The sequence below is a fragment of the Acanthochromis polyacanthus genome, chromosome 17, assembly GCF_021347895.1.
Source record: "Acanthochromis polyacanthus isolate Apoly-LR-REF ecotype Palm Island chromosome 17, KAUST_Apoly_ChrSc, whole genome shotgun sequence".
Classification (NCBI taxonomy): Eukaryota; Metazoa; Chordata; class Actinopteri; family Pomacentridae; genus Acanthochromis; species Acanthochromis polyacanthus.
The window spans coordinates 15,925,395-15,947,960 of NC_067129.1; the positions used below are offsets into that span (position 1 = coordinate 15,925,395).

A 22,566-nucleotide genomic window follows, 5' to 3' on the forward strand; every position below is an offset into this window, starting at 1 on the left:
GAGTCTATCCCAGCTGACTTAGGGTGAAGGCAGGGGACACCTGGACAGGTCACTAGTTTATCACAGGGCTCCATGCAGAAACATCCCAGGCCTAGACCGGGACACAAACCAGGGATCTTCTAGCTGTGAGCGCTAACCACCGAGCTACTGTGCAGCCCTGGCTTCTTTTTACATTTTTACATTGTAAAGAATCTCTTCTCCATTTGCTTTGAGATCTTATAGTGTCCACCACTGAAGCTTTATATTAATCAGAGTCAGAACTACGACAGTCTGTGTGATTGGTTCAGGCTACAATGGGACAAATGGAAAGTCTATGGATGTCGTGACTGAATTTACTACCAACCTTTGTAATGATTAGAATTGTTTGATTATTGATTATTGGTTGTATTATGAAAATGAAACAACTTTAGCTTAATTTAACCACCATGTCTGTTCTCACAAATTACAAAAAACAACAGTCTTTTACCTCCAAAACAATGCATTCTTGGAATTCTGCTTAAATGCTAGTTTGCTTCTTATGAACCCAATTTAATGAGCCGAGTGAACTGCAGCTTAGTCATTAACCTCATAATTTCTTAAAATAAAATGTTGGCAATTTAAGTTCAATTTACTAGAAATGCGCAAAATGTATGCGTTATTTTAGAAAACTAGAATAAAGAAGTTGATTTGAAAAAAATTGCGATATTTTACAGTTTAGATTCACTGGAATGTGTTCCAGTTACATCCCCAACTTCCAAAATAGTAAAAGATTTCCCTCTTAATGCCGCTAAAGAAAATAACAGAATTTCTTTTGAGCAAATTTTAAAAGACACAACAGTTTGCTGGTACTTGTTTAACCAGTACTGTGAAATTAGCTTCTGCGGTAATGTTGTGAATTTCCCCCATTATTACGCTGCAAAGGCAAATGTCATTTAAGGAACCTCACATTTACTTACAAATCCCCACCAGTCATGGCAAAGTCTGAAGTAGTCTACTTGGAATCCCAGTTAATTAAAAATATATTTGATAATCTTGTTTAAAATTCTTAATATTACATCTCATCTTTCTCCATCCTCTAAAAATCCAAAATGAACATATAATAATGAGCATATTTTCATTTTAAAAGTTCAACAACTGGACACAAGATTCTTCCCACAATATTTTAATGAAAAAGAGTCCCTCAGGTTCAGTGAAACCTCCAGCTAAAGCAAACAGACTCATTTGAGATTACATACAAAATTATTTTTACCAAATATAAAGTAAGCAAATACACAAACTGTACAACAGCTTGTGTATTTGTGCTCATGGCAGCAGACAATGCTGCAGTGTTGAATGCAGATGAGTGATTTTATTCTCTGTCCACAGGCTGAATGTTCCTGTAGAGATTCTAATGGAGATATAGAACAAGAACACAAAGAACAAAAGGAGACCATAAAGAGTTTCACGCCATATTTATTCAGAAATAAAAATGAACAGTGAAATCATGCATCGGTCAGGATTGCAGGTGTTGAGGATGTGTGCAGTGCTTTGTAAATCATGAAAGGAATGAAAGTTTTGTGAATATGATGAATATCAATGCCACCAACTGTTGTCTTATCAAGTAGCTTCATACACTGCAAAAATCAATAGTTAGTCGATATTTGTCAATGGTTTTTAAAGATACTTGGCAGGTTGGCTGTTGCAAGCATTTAGAGAACTAGAGAATGTAGCTTCTCTGTTTCCTTGTGCAATACCAGGAGTCAAACCATCTCCTGCAGGACTTCTTGTTATTCTTAACCCAGAAGACAGGTCTTTCTAACTCTGGCTATATGTCTGGAGTCATTGTCCTGCTGAAAAATGCATTTGTCTCTCTGATTGACCTGGATTTAAAAATCTAATGCCCCTCAAAACTTTTGCAAATTACTGTAGATCATCTTTTATAACGTTTAACATAAAGGCCTTGATTCTTGCTCTATTCAATTAATTTTAACCCAGTTCTTGAATGTGACCTACTTAATAATTACACTCACACAAGTCACACCCCCGTCACAGTTATGTTTGTCAGATGGGTCAAAACCTGCAAAGGCAAAGAGAGAAAGTTCAGAGAGAGCTGTTTTACGATGTGTCCTAGTTCAGGCGTCTCTTCTGATGAGCTGTGGCCTAATAATGTCAACTCCTGATCCAAGGTTTTGTGGATAGGAAAGTGTCATAAGGGATGAAAACTAGCCTACTTGCAGTTTTGTTGATCACTCTGAGGATGATCTCTCCATTTCTGCTGTACACGTCTGAAGGGTTTTGCACCTGACAGCTGTGGATACCATTAAAGGTTGGTAGCGCCTCATTCAGATGTATTCAGTGATAGACGCATGACGGCTCAGAACACCTCCCTGCCAAGCAACTGAAACACACACGCTAAATCCACTCTGATTTGATAAAAATCATAGTTGAGTAAAAAACACAATACATTTTTTCAAAAAGCAATCATCCATGCCATAGTCCATGGATCCACCATCCAGACATTAAAGGTCAAGTTTACAGTCACAGACTGAGAAGACAGAGGAATGTAATAAACACTATCAGAGAAGTCAGCCCAGACATGCTCTGAGGAAACTGATTTAGGAAGTCTAAAGCATTTTATTGTATAGAAAAACCCAAATAAAGACTTAGGAGGTAAGTTGGACATGATATTTCATATGCCAACAATTAATGAAGCCTAAAACTATATATTCAAATTTAAACTGAATAGTCACACAAGGACAATGTGGAGTAAATCCTTACATTGTTATTGGCAGAAAATTGTGCAAATCTTTTTTTAAAAAAACAAACAAACATGCAAGTCTAAAGCGAGAGGCAAGTATAAATGATTTTTAAAAAATTAAAAACATATTATTGAAGTTCAAAATTGTTTCACTTATAAACAAATTAATTTATTGCAAGTTTGTTTGAGGGCTGCACAGTGGAGTAGTGGTTAGCACTTTCACCTTGCAGCAAGAAGATCCACGGTTCAAATCCCGGCCTGGGCCTGGGATCTTTCTGCATGGAGTTTGCATGTTCTCCCTGTGCATGCGTGGGTTTTCCCCGGGTACTCCGGCTTCCTCCCACAGTCCAAAAATATGCAGAAGTTAAGTGCTGACTCTAAATTGCCTGTAGGAGTGAATGTGTGTGTGATTGTTTGTCTGTATATGTAGCCCTGTGACAGACTGGCGACCTGTCCAGGGTGTCCCTTGCCTTCACCCAAATCAGCTGGGATAGGCTCCAGCACCCCCTGCGACCCTAGTGGGGATAAAGCGGTGTATAGAGGATGGATGGATGAAGTTTGTTTGAAATAAGACAAAATAAGAGATATTTTAAGTGATAAACAAGTCCGAATTAAATGAAAGTCTATGTAATTCCCATGTTTTTGTAGGCTCTGTCTCTGCACCATCCTACTTGTCAAGTGTTTGAGGGAAGTGATGGAAGGCTGTCAGACTCACCAGTCACCAAATTTCCTCTCAGCACAACAAAAAGCTGGATTGTCTCATGTATTATTTTAAACTTTCTGCCCAAAATGGTAACTGGAAGCAAACTTCCAGCAGCTCTTTGCTGCAGACTGAAGGAACTACAGAGATTGTTGCTTCCTAAAATATATTCTGCAGGTCCTGATGGGCGGAGGAGCAGTAAACCTGTAAGGTTGCTTTCCAACCTGTTTCTGTCCGGGGCCTGTCTGCACACGTACAGAAAAATGCTGACTGTGTTGTAGTGGGTTAACAAATGCCCTCGTGCACTTAGTGAGGCAATGTGGGCATTCAGGAATCTGCTTATTGTTACTTTAACTGCACAACAACAGCAGACGTCACAGCATTTAGGCATTATCTGTGAGAATGAAAGCGAAACAAAAGGAAACCCAAGTGATGAACCACTTTTAATCTGAAGGAACATCAGGAACACAAAGAAAGCAATTCTAAATGACATAAGAATGAAGTTGAAGAAATGTATATTATATGATATTTGGTCAATAACAGAAGAAAATTAAGGTGAAGACTTTTCAGTTACACCACATTATTTTAAATTTGAACTTTAATCTAAGCAGGAAGTGCTAAAAATAAATGTTGAAACAACCATTTTAAATATGCCTGCAAATCTGTGTACAACAGGAGACTCATAATTTACAATGCATTAATTAGTTATTATAGAGCTTATTGAAAAAAGAATGCTTAAATAATTCAGTCACTTCATTTGTACAGGACTTTTTATACCAATAACATGCAGGGCAAAGTGTTTTACGCAACAAAATGAAGAAAAGGTATAAAGTGGCATCTTTCATCTTTGCTTCAGTTACTTCAAAAAATATTATGCCATATATGAAGTATTCAGTAAAGTCATGGACCTGGAAAACTCAGGAAACTTTATCAATTTGCAATGAGAAAACACCAAAAGCAGGATAAGTCAAAAATTCAGAATAGCAAGACAAAAATAGAAAAGTGAAGTGTTTAAAACAGATAAAGTAGAATAAAATTTAGAAATAAATAGACTGTTAAAAACCAGACTAAAATAAAGAAAAGAACAAGGGAAGAAGAACAATGTAATTACACTATAATAGCATGTGGTGCGGCCTCTCTGGGTGTGGACTAATCTGCTCTTCATGACAGAACTCAGCAATCGGGGTCTGGATCTGGATTAAACTTTAACCTGCAGTTCTGAAGTGGCATGAACAGTGGTGTCTTTTTCAGTCAGTTAAATTTAGGCCAATAAAATTAAACCACAATGTTAAACTGAATAACAATGTTTAATTTAAATCTGCTTCAGTTAAACACAACCATTTTATTGACTAAAGCTAAAAAAAAAGTGTTTAAATTATGCAATGACGTTTAATTTATTGTGTTTATTTTAAAATAAACATATGTAATTTATTGATAAAATGTTTAAATTAAGCAAAAAGGTTTAATTTAATCAGAAGACAGCCTACAAATTAGTCAATTCTCTTTGTCGTTTTAATAAGCGTACATTTTCCCATCCAAATTTCAACAGCTACAAAAAACACGAAGGTGACATCTCCTCAGTATCCTACAGTACTGGAATGCAGCATTTCATCCAACGTGACCATGATGCATTGCGATCAGCTGACACGGCGAGCAAGAATCAGAGATTGGTCACGACTGGAAGTTATAGATCAGGTCACACGCAACTATGCCGGAAATTCTTAGTAAACTACAAGTTTCCATCACAATTAAGTGCATTTTATAGCTAGTGTCTGACATTCAGTCAAATCACCTAAAATAATAAAGAAAAATTCATTTATTTTGGATTCTGGAGTAAAACAGAAGTTTTTATACCCATGATTCATTGCGGAACCAGCTGTTTGATGGTGTGTTCCCACAGACTTCCCTGTCGTTATTTCTCAGGAAAACGCCCTTAAAAGCAGAGTGTTGGACACAAAAATCTTCCAAAAAAATAAAGTTATTAACACATAGCCAGGATAATGATATTTATTCCCGTTGTAAGACTTTAAGCTTGTTGGAATGACTGTCTGTCTAGCTTTACTCCAGCGACGTTACGGCTAATGCTAGCATCCCGGCGCTCTTCTCCTCACACTGTCTCTGTGTGCCTTCTTGACACACCTTTTGTTGTCTCGCCGAGCTACGAGCAGCTAACGGTTGCTAGCGAGCATCACCCGCGCTGACTCCCCAACAGCGGCGAACTGAAGTCGGGCAGAAGAGTTAACGGTTAGCCGAGGGAGCCGAGAAGAAGTGACACGCTGCCAGGTAGTCCCTCTCGTAAATTGTGAAGCAAATTCTCGATATTGTTCTAATATTAAAGCGTGGCGGGTCAAACGTGCATCAAAGTAGCAGAGATGCCGCCTTCAATCATTAGCTTGCTAGCTAGCAGCTAACAGCAGATAAACAGTGGCCGAGCGGAGTTAATGCGATCTGCTCTGTGATCTATAAACACCCGCCTTGAAAGCGAAAGTGGCCTACATCCGTATTAGGCCAGTCTGTCTGCTCCTTAAGCTGCATCACAGCAATGCTCTCTGCTAGCTGGTGCTGATGCTTTCATCAGTGTACCGCTTCACCGACCAACTCTTCCTCTTTTTACATGTAGCTGTAATGACTTGTGCCGTTGATTGTGTAGCTTCTGTGTGAATTAGCGGTTGTGTCTCCTTCAGGATGAGTGGAGATGAACTGAACCCAGCTGCTGTGGCTCGGCCGGTGGAGGATGTTCAAGGAGATGCACGGTGGATATCACAGGTATGCTTTGCTTTGTAAACATCCGCTTTATATCTTTAAGAATGATCTAAATAATAGCAGATTTGCACGATATGTGTGCAAGCTGAAAGGCCTCCGTTAATTCTAAAAAGCTAAAAAAAATCAGTGCATCCGTATGGGATTGGGGCATTTCAGTAAAACGAAACTTAACTTTACAGCAGGTTAATGCATGCTTGTTAAATTCCCCTCTGTATATTTAACCTCAGATGAACTATATGATCAGTCTTAGAATGGCACCATGGGCTAAAGCTGCAATGATTAACTGAGTTGTCAACTATTTTAATTGTGAATAATCCGTTTGGTGTCATTTTTCAAGATAAACAAACCGAATGAACTGATTCCAGGTTCTTAAATCTGAATAATTACTGCTTTTTTTCCTTCTCAATGAGAGCAAACTGAATATTGTTGGGCTGAGGTCAAAATAAAACAGTTGAAGATGACATTTGTCTTCATTTTCTGAAATTTTTATAGCCCAGTTAATTGATTGATATAGAAACTAATCAACAGATTGATTACTGATGGAAATAACCATTAGATGCAGCCCTACTATAAACCTGTACCTTATTCATAAGTTTGCATGCTTTCGCCATCATGTGTTTGCATATTAAGCTCACAGTGCTTATAAGGTAAAAAGAAAAGAAGATAGGGTCCCACTGTGACTCTGAGTCTTGCCACTTAAATCTCATACATCATGAGCATTCAAGCTCAGTGTTATATAAGTGTGTGTCTGTGCTCAAGTTATTAACATAATAACCGCTTATGCACCTTCTGTGACTTTATTCTTAGATTACGTCATTTGTTCATCTGCCCTATTTATTGTTTGGAAATTCTTAATATTGTTTTTCTGACTTTAGTGTTCCTCTGAAACCTGTTGTTTTGATGAGAGTTTTGTGCTTTACTTGACATTCGCAGTGATATCAGTCATTATTATATTAGCTAGGGGTTGCACACATAAATGGTATCTATTTGCAAGACTTTTCAGTGCAGGACTTTATCTGGTTTGTTTAGCTGTGCCTCCTGGTAGGTCTGTGTACAAGGTTAATCCTCCAAAGCTATTAGGACTGAGACGGTCTGCTTTACTCCAAGCTCTCTGTCAGATGGGGCACCAGACGTGTCTTGACTGTGATGAGCTTTCAGGATTTTGTCTGATTTGAATGGCTCCTGAGAATTATCCAACTGCTTTAGATTTTTTTTAAAAAGTTTCTATGGTGTTACCTCAGACTGAACTCAGACTCGGTCTAGTGTGGGACTGATTCAGCTCTGTTGTTTAAATAAATTGTAAATGCCATAATTACATTGCCACAACTGTGCGCTGCATCACCTGCTTTCTTGTGTGTGTGTGGGTTTGGTTTTTTTTTTTCAGCATACAAAATTTGTACAGGAGTGTAAGGACGGTGAACCAGATGTGCTTTTTGTGGGGGATTCTATGGTTCAACTAATGCAGCAGTATGAGGTGAGACGAGATCTTTACCTTTCTCCGCTTACATTGCAGCAAATTCTTTCCTCAAAGAAAATGCTCAAAAAGCTTTACAGACCCTAAAATCTTTTCGCCACTTTGTTTGATATAAACACAGTGCATCCGTGGAGCTCCTCATCGCGGATGCTCTCTCAGCCTTGTGTTCTTCCGCTGTTGTCTCTGAGTTTGCAGAAAAAGTTCAAATGAGGGCACTGCACCAGAAATTTAGCTTTTCACTGACTTTGAATTTTTTTTTAAAATGTATATGCTAATGTTTAATTTTATATGCATTTGCCATAAGCAATGCATGTATATTTAAATCCACAATGGAGTCATCAGTGTGGCCAAAAACACAAAAACCTTATGAAAACTAGCCCTAGGCTTGGTAAAATATTAAAGAATAGCCTGGTCTCATCCTAAACCTGCTGACCAAAATGATTATTTGTTGTAGAATAATGAGGTAAGAATTGTGAGTCCAGAGAGGTGTTTTTTTTCCATTGGTGTATTGAAGTTTAATGTCAATATAATACTCTGGATACACAGAATTGCATGTGTTTATCTTGTATAGAGCTGCAGAATTATGACCAAAATCATAATCCCTATTATTTTGATCAATATGGAGATCAGGATTATTTATCGAGATTATTCATTGATTGCTACGGACTCTTTCCTTTGTTGCACTTTCACTATGCTGTGCTAGAGTCTTGCTAATCTACAAATCTTTGCTTTAAAATACAACAAATCGTTATTTATAGTGCATCTCCTACAAGCAAAATACAAATAGAATTGAACCTTTTAATAAAATTCATAAAACTGATAAAACTTTTTATTCAAGCTAAGTAAACAGACCACTGTTTCACTTTCAAGTCTTGCAATACACTAAAAGTGAAGCCAAAACATCTTAATTGCTATTCGGTGGCTGTTTGGTTAGGAAGTGCTTGATTACATATTTAGCAGACTCCTCTTTATGCAGAGCTTTATAAACGTTAATGCCATTGATCACGGTCATTTAATTGCAGGAAGCATTAATTGTTCTAAACTTTTATTTTAATCAAACATAATGTATATGTGTGAAGTCTTGTTCATTACCAGTGTCAGTGACTTGTTTGATAGTTCTAGGAGTCGCTAGTGTCAGAAATGTAATAAAATAAATGGCAAAAAGGCACTGGAGAAAGCTTGTGTAAATTCCAGATTCATGTTTTTCCCCCCACAGGTCTGGAGGGAGTTGTTCTCTCCTCTCCATGCGCTCAACTTTGGCATCGCGGGGGACACCACCTGTAATGTGCTGTGGAGGCTGCAGAATGGAGAGCTGGAAAACATCCGTCCCAAGGTGAGAGGAGCCCGCTTAGACAGTTTAGGACAAAGTAATTCCTTTACACTTTTACATGTCACGCACAAAACAAGCTCTTGCTTAAATGTTTTATACAAAACACCATCTGCACACACTGTTAGACCCAGAGAGACAGATCATATACACGGTTTGTCCTCCTTGCAAAAAACACATGTCGCTGTCTCTGACCTCCTTATCAGGAGTTTGGCAGCAGCAGGTGGCCTGTTACGACCCCATTAGCCATATTAATGTGCATTTTTTAAAGAACTGTACTGGCAACAGTCTGTTGTATCACAATAACTGTGCTAATTGGTTGTTAAAACCATGTAAACACTGTGGACAGCTTGTATTTCTTATTCGTTTACTCTGATAACGTTCCATCAGGCTTGTCGGGCCAAAATGACTAACAGCGTGTCGCTTGGTTAAAATTAGTTTTCATTTCAGTTCTGCTGATTCGCTTGTGTTCAGTGAAAGTGAACAAAGTGTGTGTTCTCTTGTCCAGGTGGTGGTGTTGTGGGTAGGAACCAATAATTACGAACACACAGCAGAGCAGGTCGCAGGAGGGATTCTTGCCATCGCACAACTTCTCACCTCTCGCCTCCCAAAGGCAAAGATAGTCGTACTGGTAAGTTTAGTCATATGTCCTTTACTTTGTTGCGGTTTTTATTTATTTGTGGATTTGTTATGCATGACTCCATTCAAGAGCTGGTGAAACACTGAAGTAAATTAAGGAAGGCTGTTAACATCAGAGGTCTGTAATGGGATAATATTGCACAGCAAACGCAGGAACAACCAATGATCAGCTCTCCTACCAAGTTAGTGTTGGTCATTCATCGTTAACATAACAGTAATATCGACATAAATCATAAGCTTTATTTCAAATGGCTAAAAGTGAAGATATCTGTACTGATATGAATCTTAAACATGAGTCGCCAGCTTTCAAGTTTCCTTTTCAATTCAAAAAATAAAGAAATGTATGTTTATGAAGAATACTTCATGCATATTTTTTTGTTTTGCTCTCAGGAACTCTGAAAATAGACCCGCTTTATCAAGAAAAAAATCTTTGTTTACACTGTGGCTCTGCAATAAATGTCAGCTCGATAATTCACATGATGGTGCGACTTTAAAAAAGCACAGTGGTGAATAGGCCATTCATTCTGTTTTCACATCATCGTCATAATCTAACAGTAGCACTATTATGTTGCATACGCTGCTTAGAGACCAACAGAGGAACAAGCGATGAAAAAATCTAAAGATAAGTGGATTGGATATTCTCTGTGGCTTTGGAAGTTGTGTCTAGATTGGATACAATTAACAGACTACAGCTGAGGAAAGGATAAGTCGGGAATGTGTTTTTGTCTTTCTGAAATGTCATCCATCTGCCTTACAGCCTGCAGCTCACTTTGCTATCTTAAGCCATCAAAGTATCTTTAAGATCTTGCAGTTGTGGGTTTTTTTGTTTGAGTGTTTGTTGTAATTGCTTGTTATCTGTATCAGTTATGGTAATAAACATGTTCATTTTCAATTAATTCTTCATTTTGTCAACCTACTTTTTATCCGTTTTTCCAGCACATTTCAGTTACAGATTTTTTGTTGTTATTTTGCTTTAAGCCCTGTAAGATTATTTAGTCCCACAGAGGTTTCTGTAACATGATTTAGCTGCTGGTGTGTTTAAACAATGAAGAAAGTAGAATGCATCATCTGAAGCAGTGTGAAGTTTGGTTTACAGGAATGCATGCGTCTGAGAAAGTGACTGAATAAGTCACTTTTATGGCAGCCTTTTTTTCTTAGTACCTCCAACCAGGTTGCAAGGGAGTCATTTTAGAACAACCTTTATGTGACAGGTATGTTTTAATGTTCGCCATATTAGTCTCCATTAATGAGTGAGAAATGTTTTTGCTGTTCTCAGGGTTTGTTACCTCGAGGCGAGCGGCCCAACCCGCTGAGGGAGAAGAACGCTGCTGTTAACGGGTTCCTCCGCTCCTGGCTGCCGCGGTTGGGTCAGGCTCAGTTCCTGGATGTGAGCGGTCAGTTCGTCCACTCCGACGGAACCATCAGCGCGCAGGATATGTTCGACTTCCTCCACCTGACGTCGACAGGCTACCGCACCATGGCCAAGCCCCTCAGCGACCTGCTGCTTCAGATACTGGAGGAGACGCCAGAGGAGAGACGGGCGTCGCTGGTTTGAAGGCCGTGGCCGAGAGGCGCTTTTATCCAGAGGCATGTCTCACCTGCTGCTGTGGGCGAGACCTGCCGCTGGTACCTGGAGGAGGAAGGGCTCACTCCTTAGGGCGACGAGGTACCCTGATGTGAGGGAGCCCACTTGGGGTGTGGGATCACATTCATGAGTGGAGGGTTGGGTGTGGAGAGGTGCTGCAGAGGGAGAGAGACCTCACTACAAACATAGACACTGTGACTGCAGTAGTAAACGCTATTGCGAGAAGGATTCAACAAGGTCAGACTACTCTGAATCATAGACAGGTGTAATGGAATCATGTGGGACTGCAGTGGCACACACACACACAGACTAATCTTGGCCGGTGGATAAAACGAGTGTTTCCCTCTAACACAATCAAATTTCTTCCTCGGTGTTTCGACGTCCACTACACAGTTTGCTGCACTTAAAATTGGCAGAACATTATCCAACATTAAACAATGTTATCACCTCTTCTACAAAACACAAGTAATTGTACAAAAAGGAAAAACATGAGGAGTCATCTGTAGTGTGACATCTTTTCAACGAGCCACAAATCAAAGATATTGGGGTGCACTGCTGCAGAGGGTAAACTGCTGAAACGTACTCTATGTATAGCAAAATAACCTGCAAACAGCGTATTAAATGATAGACGCAAACGTACAACCATAGTTTTAGTTCACTAGTTTGTCTTTGTGGACTACTTCATGTAATTGGTCAAACAAGAAACACATATCCTAATCAATGTTCACATCTTTTAATCAATATTAAATGCAGCCTGTAAACAGACCACACACAGAGCAGACCACAGTTTAAATCCTGATGTTGCCGTTCGCTGCATGCATCTTTTAAGGCCAGCCTCAGCTTCGTAGTACAAAAGCTTCTGTATTTAATTCCACACAATCAGCCTATATCATGTATTCATGCATATCCATTAGTGATGCTAATGCTGCTGAATCTAATCGTCCGATAAGCTAGAGGTCTTCCAAACGCGTTCAACCACGCTGCTTCGGTGCAAAGCTTCTGTCCCATCCAGCAAATGTATTTACATTGTATTTGTAGATTTGCATTTTACAGTTTGGGTCCAAAATAATCCAGTGACACTTATCTAATATTGATCTGATGGACTACTTAAATGCCATCTGGATTGAAGAACGTATTTAATTAGAAATAATTGCTCCCGAGCAACAGTGCGCTTGACCTTTTTTTTAGCAGCAAAGAAAAATGGAGCAAACCAGTGTTTGTCATGATAGCTGCAGTCCTGCTTTCTTCTTGCATTAGTTACTTTTAAAGTTCCTACAGATCAATGTGCCTCAGTTGCTTTCTACGCGTCACACTGAACTCTAAAACTGTGACTGGCACAGGCTCTCTCTCCCTCTCCCTCCATGAACATATTGTATTTTCTCTAAGAAGCACTTCTTTGTTTGACTTCTCACCTCCTCTCTTAATTTCTGACCCTGTCGTACTTGTATTTGACTCTCACCCAGCCCCGCCGCCCTGAATGCCTCACTTCTCTACATGGTATGGATACTGAATATTTTCTAGGAATAAAGCGTAGCCACACGGTGAAGCTATACTGAACACAGCTATACTGAATATTATCACGCTAAATGCTAGAAAGCAATCACAGGTCATGTAAAGAAAACCATTCGTCTGTGAGCTTATACTGTAGCTGTCTGTACATGGCTCAGTTCAGAGAGTCTCTTGTCGAGCATCGAGTTATCCAACATTACTGCTGTCTTAAGCTCTGCACATTTGCGTGATGTGTTAAATATGAATAGTGTATGTGTGTGTGCCTTAAGTGTTGATGAGGACGGTTGTGTACAGTATGTCTGGTACTGGACTGTGGAAGTTGGACGTGTGAGTGTCTAGAAGTGACCCCGGGTGTATATAGGGCATGACTGAGGAGGGGGGTCGCGTTTGTGGGAGTCTGTGTTTGCTGTGATACAGTATTTGCACTGTTTTGGCTCGTTGTCATGTTATTGAGGTAAAGCATTCCAAATAAAAAAAAAACCATGAACTAATCATGTGTTTTCTGTTTGTAGCCATTAAGAAATGATTGGTTGTCATATGAGTTAAATGGAGATCAGAAATCAGCTGCAGTAATTGGCAGCGCTGTGTGTAAATGTTACACAGCGGCCAATAGAGGGAACCATTGCATCACCAACAAAGCTCGCTGCGTGTTCCTCACCTCCTCTCTTGACCAGACTTCCTTATTGCTTCATTAATTTGCTCTGACCAGCTTTACATGATGCCTGTTGAATTATTACAACATTAGAGAGATAAAGACATCCTCATTAAACACTTAGGACGTGCTGGAGTGGATGTGGCAGCAGGGCAAGTTGTAAAATACCCTGTGAATAAACCGTTTGCTCACTTTTTGAGCTTTCCCTCAATAATTTTAACTGTGATCCAAAACTTTCCCATCTGTGCTGCAGACTGTGAAGTCTGAAATGCTGTCAACGCATTCACTTCTGAAGTGCACGTCTGAAATATGCATGCTGGATTCACAGTGGCCTCTTTGCAACCAAGCTGGTTCCAGTTCTAGTTCGGAGCCAGCGCCTGACTTAGCACCAGTTCTTTGTGTGTTCATCACCTAAGCACCGGCTCCAGGCTCCAAAAACTGGTGCTTTTCAGGCACCAACTCTTTGCTGGGACAAAGTTAAGAACTGAGTACGTCACGGGCTGGGGGCGGGGTTACGGTGACCAAAGCTCAACGGCGGAAACACAGAACCACCATTTTTAAACAGCCGAGCGAGTAGTTTTTATAACCGCTAAGTAATAGACGCAAGCGTAGTTGAAGCTAAGTAGCCAAGCTATCGCTAACATGTTCACTGTTAAGAATCAAAACATCTCAGACAATTACTGTCTTCACAAACATAGTCGCCGTTGCCTGTGCAGCGCTCGATTTAGATGGTTGCCAGGTCGCCATTTGCGACTAAAAACCGATTTTGGCGACCAAAAATGACAAAAAAACACGCTGGTTAGGGGCCCAAATATTTGATTTGGGCTACTGACCTCCAAACCCAAGTTTCAGGGATGGCAATTTTCCGCGGATTTCCGCCGATTTAATTTCAAATTTGAACACTTTATTGTCGCTCTCGCGGGAGTCCGCGAGACTCCGTCGGATCCAGAAACCAGCCCAGAATGTGGTGGCGGCATCCGGAGGACAGCACCAACTGAGCCTGAGCACCGCGAACGGAAAGCACCAAGCCACCGGAGCTGTCATTTTTAACTCGGCGGGTCCGTCGGCTGCTCTCCCCGGTCACAGACTGCTCAACTCCCCGGCTGGCTAGCTATCCCTCGCTAGCTGCTTGGCTAACACCTGCCGCTCCTCGCCGCTCATCTGCCCGGGACAAACCACACCTGTTCCGACTGTCAACGTCCCAGTCGCCCGCGAGGAGCTCCGGACAATAGGCTGCTCATTTGTGGGTGACTTTTCACGGCCGTGGGGGGTTTTAAGGCACACTTTGCCCAGCGACCAGTGATAGCTCGGCGGCTCCAGCTAACAAGTTGATGTGGAGGAGGAACTGGATTTTTTTTTCTTCTCCCCCCCCCCCCCCCCCCCCCCCCCCCAAAAAAAAAAAAAAAAAGTAGGATTAATTTTTTTGGCCACTAAGAGTTGATTTTGGCTCCTAAAAATGTCTAAATTGACGTATGTTGGTGGCCCAAAAAATGTCATTTGGGCCACCGGACCTCTCGGCCTTAAATCGAGCGCTGCTGTGACTATAATGAAGACGGGTAGCTACTAACAGTTTGATTATTTGTTTCTTAATCACAATGTAGTCAGGAACAATTGCACTTGCATGGTTATGATGTGCGAACGTTATTGAACATCTACATGTGCAGTGACATACTGACGTTTTACGGCGACACGTTGACATAACTTGGCTCTTTGCCAATGGAAAAGCAAACTGGTTCTTATGAGACACAAAATTTGAACCAACTGAGCACAAGCACCAAACTAGCACCTGGTTCTGTTTAGTGGAAAAGGGGTAAGTATGGCTTGATGTTTCTGGCACAGGAATGACAGAAGAGTTAAGGCTGTTCTTTTTTTATTCAGGTTTCCATTTTTGTGGACGTGTAAAAACAAAAGCAAAACAAAGTTCTCTTAATAGTATAAAGTTAAACACAGGGAAATGTCAAAGCTCACATATACACCACGTCCACAGACTGTTAAATCTAAATATCCCCTTAATGTTGTTGTAAGTCTTAAAGCCAGCCAACCCGTGCAGACTCTAGATAAATATTTGACAGTTCCCTTCTATTAGCACACTGTTTGGAAATGGGAAACAATAACTTTCTGTTCCCAACAACCATTAGCAGAGATGGAGGTGTCTCCAGAAAGTTAGCTACACCCTGATAAAACCACTTCTGGCCTTGTGCGCTGTTCCTGCTCTACTGACCTGTGTAATAACAACAATCTATACCACTTACTGTAGCGTCTGCAGGGCCCAAGGATGTGCACAAGGCCGGCCTGAGTAAAGGCCCATTTCTCATCTTTGGCTGAGCTGCTGTTTTGGGGTAAAAAAAAGTAAATGATTGTTTTGCTTGAGTCACCCCTAATCACTAAAGTCAGAGCAAATTAAATCACTATATCATACAAACTTTTATTACTTTCTCACAAGCATTGCTCCTTTGGACATCAACTCAGAGCTGAAGACAAATAATAAAGATAATCATGGCAACCAGTGGTGAAAAGCAACTATTTACATTTACCTAAGTACAATTTTGAGGCACTTTGCTTGAGTATTTCCATTTTATGCTACTTTGCACTTCAACTCTGCTACATTTCAGACAGAAAATAGTGTTTTCTACTCCACTACATTTATTTGAGTTAGTTCTAAGATGAAGATTTTACACAATGAGCAAAAAATAAAACAATACACAACATTGTTAAGGATTGAAAGAGGAGTTTCCACCCCTTTTGCCTTTTTGCCGTAGTCTGGGTCACATTTCAGATGACAAAATAGTCAAATTTCCCTCTAAAGTTCTCAGTTTCTTTTCAACAAATGTTCATATGAGCTAGTATCTCACAAAAAATGAAAGACTGGAAAAGTGCAAAGCTAAAAACAGATTTGTGTATCAGAGATTATTGCTCCTGTTAATGTTCTGATAACCCCTCAGGTTTAACTAGTGTCTGTGTATAAAACTCTCTATATAAATTGGATCAAACTAGCCCCACCTGCAGCAGCTGCAAAAACAACATGCTGCTGATACACTGATGCTCCACTATTAATAATCAAATCATGTCATGTAACGGTCAGAGGAACCAAACTAGTACTTTTATTTTAACACTTTATATTTAGTTTCACTCCTTCACGCATGACTTCTGCTGCTGCTACTTTTACTCAACTGTTCAAATACGACTTCCACTTTGGATGGCAAATATAACCAATCTGATCCAGGTATGCTTCCAAACAATACGTCATGTCACCCAATATAACCTTATCTTATGTTATCACATGGAGCAGTCTTTGCTAGCTGCCTGCAAGTAACAACAACAAAAACCATAAAATCCTGATCAAATACATGTTCTGTGATGTTACGTATGACCCTGTCAGGTCAGGGTGTGTAATACGATGCCAGGTGTGAGAAATGGTGCTGTGGTTACAACATGCTTCAGGGTATCAGACCTATATTTCATCTGCTACAGACAGCATAGGTTTTGTATGGGCCACAGGCACTCGTATGCAATACAAACATTTCTACTACTTCAGCAGTAGGACCAGTGTACAACAAATGTTAAACAACAGTGCAAATAATTGAAAGAGTTTAATACAATGCTGGTGTAGTTCTGTTTTAATGAGCTGTCCTTTCACCTTCTGTGGCTCCGAAATACAAAGCAAGCCCATGAATAAAACATGAACGCGTCCTCAAAAGAATTTCCCCAAAATAAAAACTGCTTCCTTGAAAACATGCAGCTTTGTTTTCAATCCAAATGAGTCAAATTTCATTTTCTTTCATCCAGCAACGTGATTCATATTTTAGTATGACAGCTCCCACATGCCATCCCTTCTGCGTTTTTTGTGCCAGTGTCATGTGCTTGGTGAAGCTGCATTTCTTAGTCAGAAGCTGAAATCTACCTGTCATGTGTCTTAATTTCACAAACGGATTAGAAAATTTCAGAGGGAAATGGAATGCAGAAGTTGTTGTCATTATAAAAGCGGAAGTTTAGAGAACTCAAATCCACTTTAGAGGGTGTTAAGTGGTTGTTTTGATCGATCAGAGGAAGTGTTCACATCAGAAATCTGGACTTGCTGCCACAGAGAAACTGGAATTTATTTGTGTTGTTTGTTTCTGAGTCTGGATTAGGGGCCTTAAGAGTTCAGCCTTCAGGACAGATGACATCCATTTTAAACGATATACAGCCAAACGGCCACATCACTGTCACTGAGGTGCACCATGTCTGCAAAAAGCACTTTACACCTTCACAGCAGCAGACAATAAGGTGCGAGACTTGTGATTTATCGATTAGATGATAAAATACAGCTCTTCGCAACAAAGTGTTGAGTGCTGGCAGATTCCAGAAAAAAAAGGCCAGAAATTTCAAAGTAAGCTTTGAAGCTTAAAATGAATATTTAACTGCACACCCTGAGCTTTCAACTCCTCCCTCTGCTTTCACAGCTCTGTCTTCCTCTCATGGGGTTTAAACTGGTGGTTCAACTTTCAGACCTCAATATTTGGCCTCAAACCAGCGGCGGGGGAAACACCTGCTTCCCGACTCACGTTACCCACCATTTTCACCTGATACTCCTGTGATCTGTGTTTTTACACCCTCTTATCATTCACTTCCACCCCAAGAAGAGCTCACGTCACACCAAGCAGCACCTTCTTCAGTGCTTTCTCAGCAACCATATTCATCGAGCACATGAGTCATTCACACACACACACGTGTTCAGTTTCCATGTTAAGCCTGAAGGAAATGTTTATCTGATGAAACCTCCATCCTTAACCATTCAGCGTTACCAGACCGGCAGTCTCCAGCCGAGTGCCTCTCTACTTCATAACATAAGTTGCATAGACGCAACAGCAAATTATATCTGGAAATTACACTTCAGTAGGCAATGGAGGAATGTTCAGAATGCGAAAAATGTGTCTCATAATTTGCTTGCAGAAAGAGCTGATTTCCTGCATTAGGACTTAACACCACCACTGGAAGAGTTCCAGAGGGACTTTCTGTTCTGTGACCAGGTCATCGGAACTCATCCATACCAATTGGATTTCTGCACTGCACCTCTCAGTAACTGTCTAAGTCCGAGAGCGAATTCAGCAGGTTTGGTCAGGGTCGGGCTGTCCTATTTACTTCCTCAACCTTTCACCGAGGCGACCGTTTCTTGACTGCAGCCTTGTATGGCGTCACTAAATGACCGCGCCCTGACATCACCCTGCTGCACACAAACCCAAGCAGCTGAACACTGTTTTTGCTGTCAGCTAATACCTGCAACTTTTTCTCGTAGAGTGCAAAGCTGAGTTTTTCGTGTTGAAAGTCTCAGCAGGACGAGCCGCCCTTCATCCTGCATGGCTTGTTCTTATTTAAATTGCCGCAAACCTTTTGTCTGTTTTCCTCTCATTCTACAAGAACTTTTGAATGTCTTCCCCTATTTTGGTGTGGTTTATTCCGTGACCACCACTTAAAACCTCTCAGATCCTTTCTTGATAATGTGATCAAATCATACTCATCTACAGTAAATATCTAAAAATGTTATTTCCCTCTCATTCATACAGCATCTATCAATGGATCCATTAATATTGTTAAATTTTAAATTATATAAATGTGTTTTTTTTTTCAGGATTTACCCAAAACAGAGATCTATGTTGAGATGTGGGGCATCATCTTTTCTCTCTCTTCTTCCCTCACCCTGACCAGCAGACAGATGTCTGCTGTACCTAAACCTGGTTCTTTGAGAGATTTCCCTTTCAAACTTGTGTTTAATTTACAGTTTAATTAGCTGCTCAGCTCACCCTCTTTTGTGACATTGCAGTTTTTATACATTTTCACAAACTACCAAACAAAAGCAAAATTAAGGACACCTTTACATCAGATGCAGAATTTAACAAATGTGCACTAAATAACCACATTGGCTAGCAGGCAGCTGCTGTCACAGTTAAACTTCTTCGATGATTTTTTTCTCTCCATCTTTAAACACTACCGTTCAAAAGCTTGGGGTCACCCAGACAATCTCATGTTTTCCAGGAAAACTCACACTTTTATTCATGTGCTAACATAATTGCACAAGGGTTTTCTAATCATCAATTAGCCTCTCAACACCATTAGCTAACACAATGTAGCATTAGAACACAGGAGTGATGGTTGCTGGAAATGTTCCTCTGTACCCCTATGTAGATATTCCATTAAAAATCAGCTGTTTTTTAGCGAGAATAGTCATTTACCACATTAACAATGTCTACACTGTATTTCTGATTAATGTTATCGTCATTGAAAAAATGCTTTTCTTTCAAAAATAAGGACATTTGTAAGGGATCCCAAACTTTTGAATGGTAGTGTATGCTGACAATTTCACTGTGAACCAAGGGCGGGTATCTCAGGAAAGTCTGCAGATACGCAGACTCACTAAGGGCACATAATAGTGTTACAAAGTTTGTGAGTCTGTGAGTAGGAGGACTGGGATTTGGTCATCCAGTTAAAAGGGAGTTCTTCCTCTTCATTCTCTGTCTGCTTGCTCAAAGGGAATTGTTGGGCCCTTGAGAATATCGCAATATCTTGAACTGGAATCCTTTCTCTATACCCAGAGCTTCTTTTTTATCAGGAGCATCAGAAATGTTTCTCGGATGCTTCCTTGATTTTACTGTCAAGGGCTTCATTATACTCCTAGTTGCTATTGCTGACTCTGTCTTTGTGGTTGCTTCCCTGTTCATCTCTATCTGAAACGCTAATGCTCATGGTTTGGACCAAACTACCACCTTTCACATCATTAAACGTGTTACAAGGCAAATGTTACCACATGTTATGAACTACTCATTGTCGGAAATGAGCAACTGTGACCAAACGTGCAGACAACGTTTGGATATGGATTTATAGCGTCTATTTCTGGCATTCACATATTTTTACATGTCTGTCTAACTACCTTGAGCACTGATAAATAACATCAGTAACCAGTTCATTCAAATGTGATGCTGGTGGGTCTCGACATGGTGGCCGTATGTCAGGAGTGCCTGGTGCATGAAGTGTTGTACCAGGGAGGAGTGAGAGTGTGCGCACACACAGAGCAGCCAGTAGGAGTCAGTCCTTCTGATAAAAGCCTGTTTTCTCGCTGGCTTCACGCCCACTTTAGCTAAGCCAGATGCCCCACTGTCAGGGACTGAAGCCAAGACTCTGCTGTGCTGTGCGACAACTTTTTCCACTGTGTCACTCAGTTTCCTGCCTTACTGACTTTACTAACTGTGGCATTAGTTCCAGCCTGATAATCAGACTAAAAGGTCACTTCATTGACTTGGGTCTTAAGGTTTAGACTAAGTGACTTCAGTTCAGCCTGACTGGCTTAAATGTGGATCTTAAGGTCTCTGAAATAACTCTGGATGGAGGTTACACACCACAAGAGTTCTTTATGTTCCTTTTAGGGATTTGTTTGCAATGTTGCTTCCTTCCTCTTGACAACACAAGCGAAACAGATGTTGAAAACTTACAGAATCATGTGGTTTCTCAACTTTTAAATGACCTCAGCTCTCTCTGCAGCCACCAGAGCAGCGGCATGCCTTGCTCAACAGCTCAGTGATGGAGAAAAGTGTTACATCAGCTTCCCCATTCATCTTTTCCCAGGCAGTCTAAGGATTTAAATTGGCATCCGTCCAGTATCAAAAGGTCACCTCTGTAACCTGAAGGCTATCATCGGCCCTGTTTTGCCCCTGTATGGCAGCACAGTGCATTCCACCACAGTGAGGGCAGCGATGTGTTGGTGTTTCCACACTTTCATTAAAACCTTGATGGAATAAAAAAAAAAGAAATAGCTCCTCTGTCAAAAAGGCTGAGCTCCACTGCTCTGCTACAATTACCCACAGAAATGTGAGAAAGATCGAGACTGTGAGATAAGGATAAAAATAAAGGTGGGTCTGAGTGATATGTTTGTTTTAGCGTGTTTGGAGAATAATTCAAATGTGACAAATGGGTGTTTCAGTTTCATTAATTTCAGCTGCCTTTCACTTTGGCAGGTCAGAAGTGATTATTATGACTTATCACATCTACCTGAAAGCTGCTGTTTGTTTGAGCACATCAATTTTTATGCACATTTCAGTAGTTTTACTAGCACGTTCCTGAGTGTAAAACAACACAGCCTCTCTGTTTAGCTCCACTGCAGCACTTTATGGAGAGATGTACCTTTCTCGGGGAATGTTTCGTATAAAAAGAGCGGAACTGTGGTTTTCTTCTCCTGGGATTTCTCCCCACAGATCCAGTTACAATCCAGCCTCATTAGCTGCTTCTGCTGCCACAACCGATGTGTTTCTGCTCACTTTATTCACAGCACTTTACTCAGTGGATCTTTCAAGGACTCATTTTATTCACTTTTTAAAGCCATCAATGAATTAATCATTACCTAATCATGAGTCAGGTAACTGAATCACGAATTAACAAAGAATAATTGATAAGATTGTGAAGTCAGTGAGTCATAAACTTGAAGGTTGTTAGCTTAGTTAGTCAATAAATGATTAAACTGAAATTATCAGTGATAGAAATTTTATTCCTTAAGAGACGAGACATGTTTAATTAACATTTCCAAGACTTTGTCAGAGTGACTATGCTAAAGGATCAAATATACACTGATTAGACACAACAATAAAACCACTGATAGATGAAGTAAATGACATTGATCATCTCTTTGCAATATAATGTTTTGCTGGAAAACTTTGGGTTTCGGTGTTCATGTGGAAGTTACTTTGACATGTACCACCCAAGCACAACCCGTCATGTCAACAGCGCCTCAGTGAGAGCAGAGGCCTCCTTTAGTGACACAGTGCCTCCTACCACTCCACAAAATCTGCCCACAAATGACACGATAAAGAACCTGAGACACTGGCCAAGCTCCCCAGGTCCAAGTCTGTTGGAACATTCATGCACTGCACCAGAACAAGCCTTATCTACAGAAGCCTCATTTGGCAACCCACAAGACCCAAGAGAATTGGTGGTCACCATCCCAGTACCACAGGACATCCCCAGAGATCTTGCACCTATGACCCAACAGGTCAATGACATGAGGAACACCAACGGGATATTAGGTGGTCCTAACTGGCTGTTTTCCGCTGCATTACCTTGTCGGTCATTTAAGGATTGACCAAACCTTTGAGTGTGTTCCAACTCCAACAACATTCCTCATAAAACCTCTTTCAGGACCATTTTATACCCCAGAGTGGGTATTTCTGAGCAGTGCTG

General features: G+C 40.5%; 1 protein-coding gene across 1 annotated transcript; it reads left to right on the plus strand.

Annotated features, from left to right (window-relative positions):
• The first annotated feature begins 5,541 nt into the window (after positions 1 to 5,541).
• Positions 5,542 to 13,204, plus strand: pafah1b2 (platelet-activating factor acetylhydrolase 1b, catalytic subunit 2). The gene is made up of 6 exons (XM_022210529.2): positions 5,542 to 5,699; positions 6,101 to 6,182; positions 7,564 to 7,653; positions 8,870 to 8,986; positions 9,489 to 9,611; positions 10,896 to 13,204. The coding sequence occupies exons 2-6, from the start codon at positions 6,102 to 6,104 to the stop codon at positions 11,172 to 11,174; spliced, it is 690 nt and encodes a 229-aa protein (XP_022066221.1). The 5' UTR covers positions 5,542 to 5,699; position 6,101; the 3' UTR covers positions 11,175 to 13,204.
• Positions 13,205 to 22,566: the final 9,362 nt, after the last annotated feature.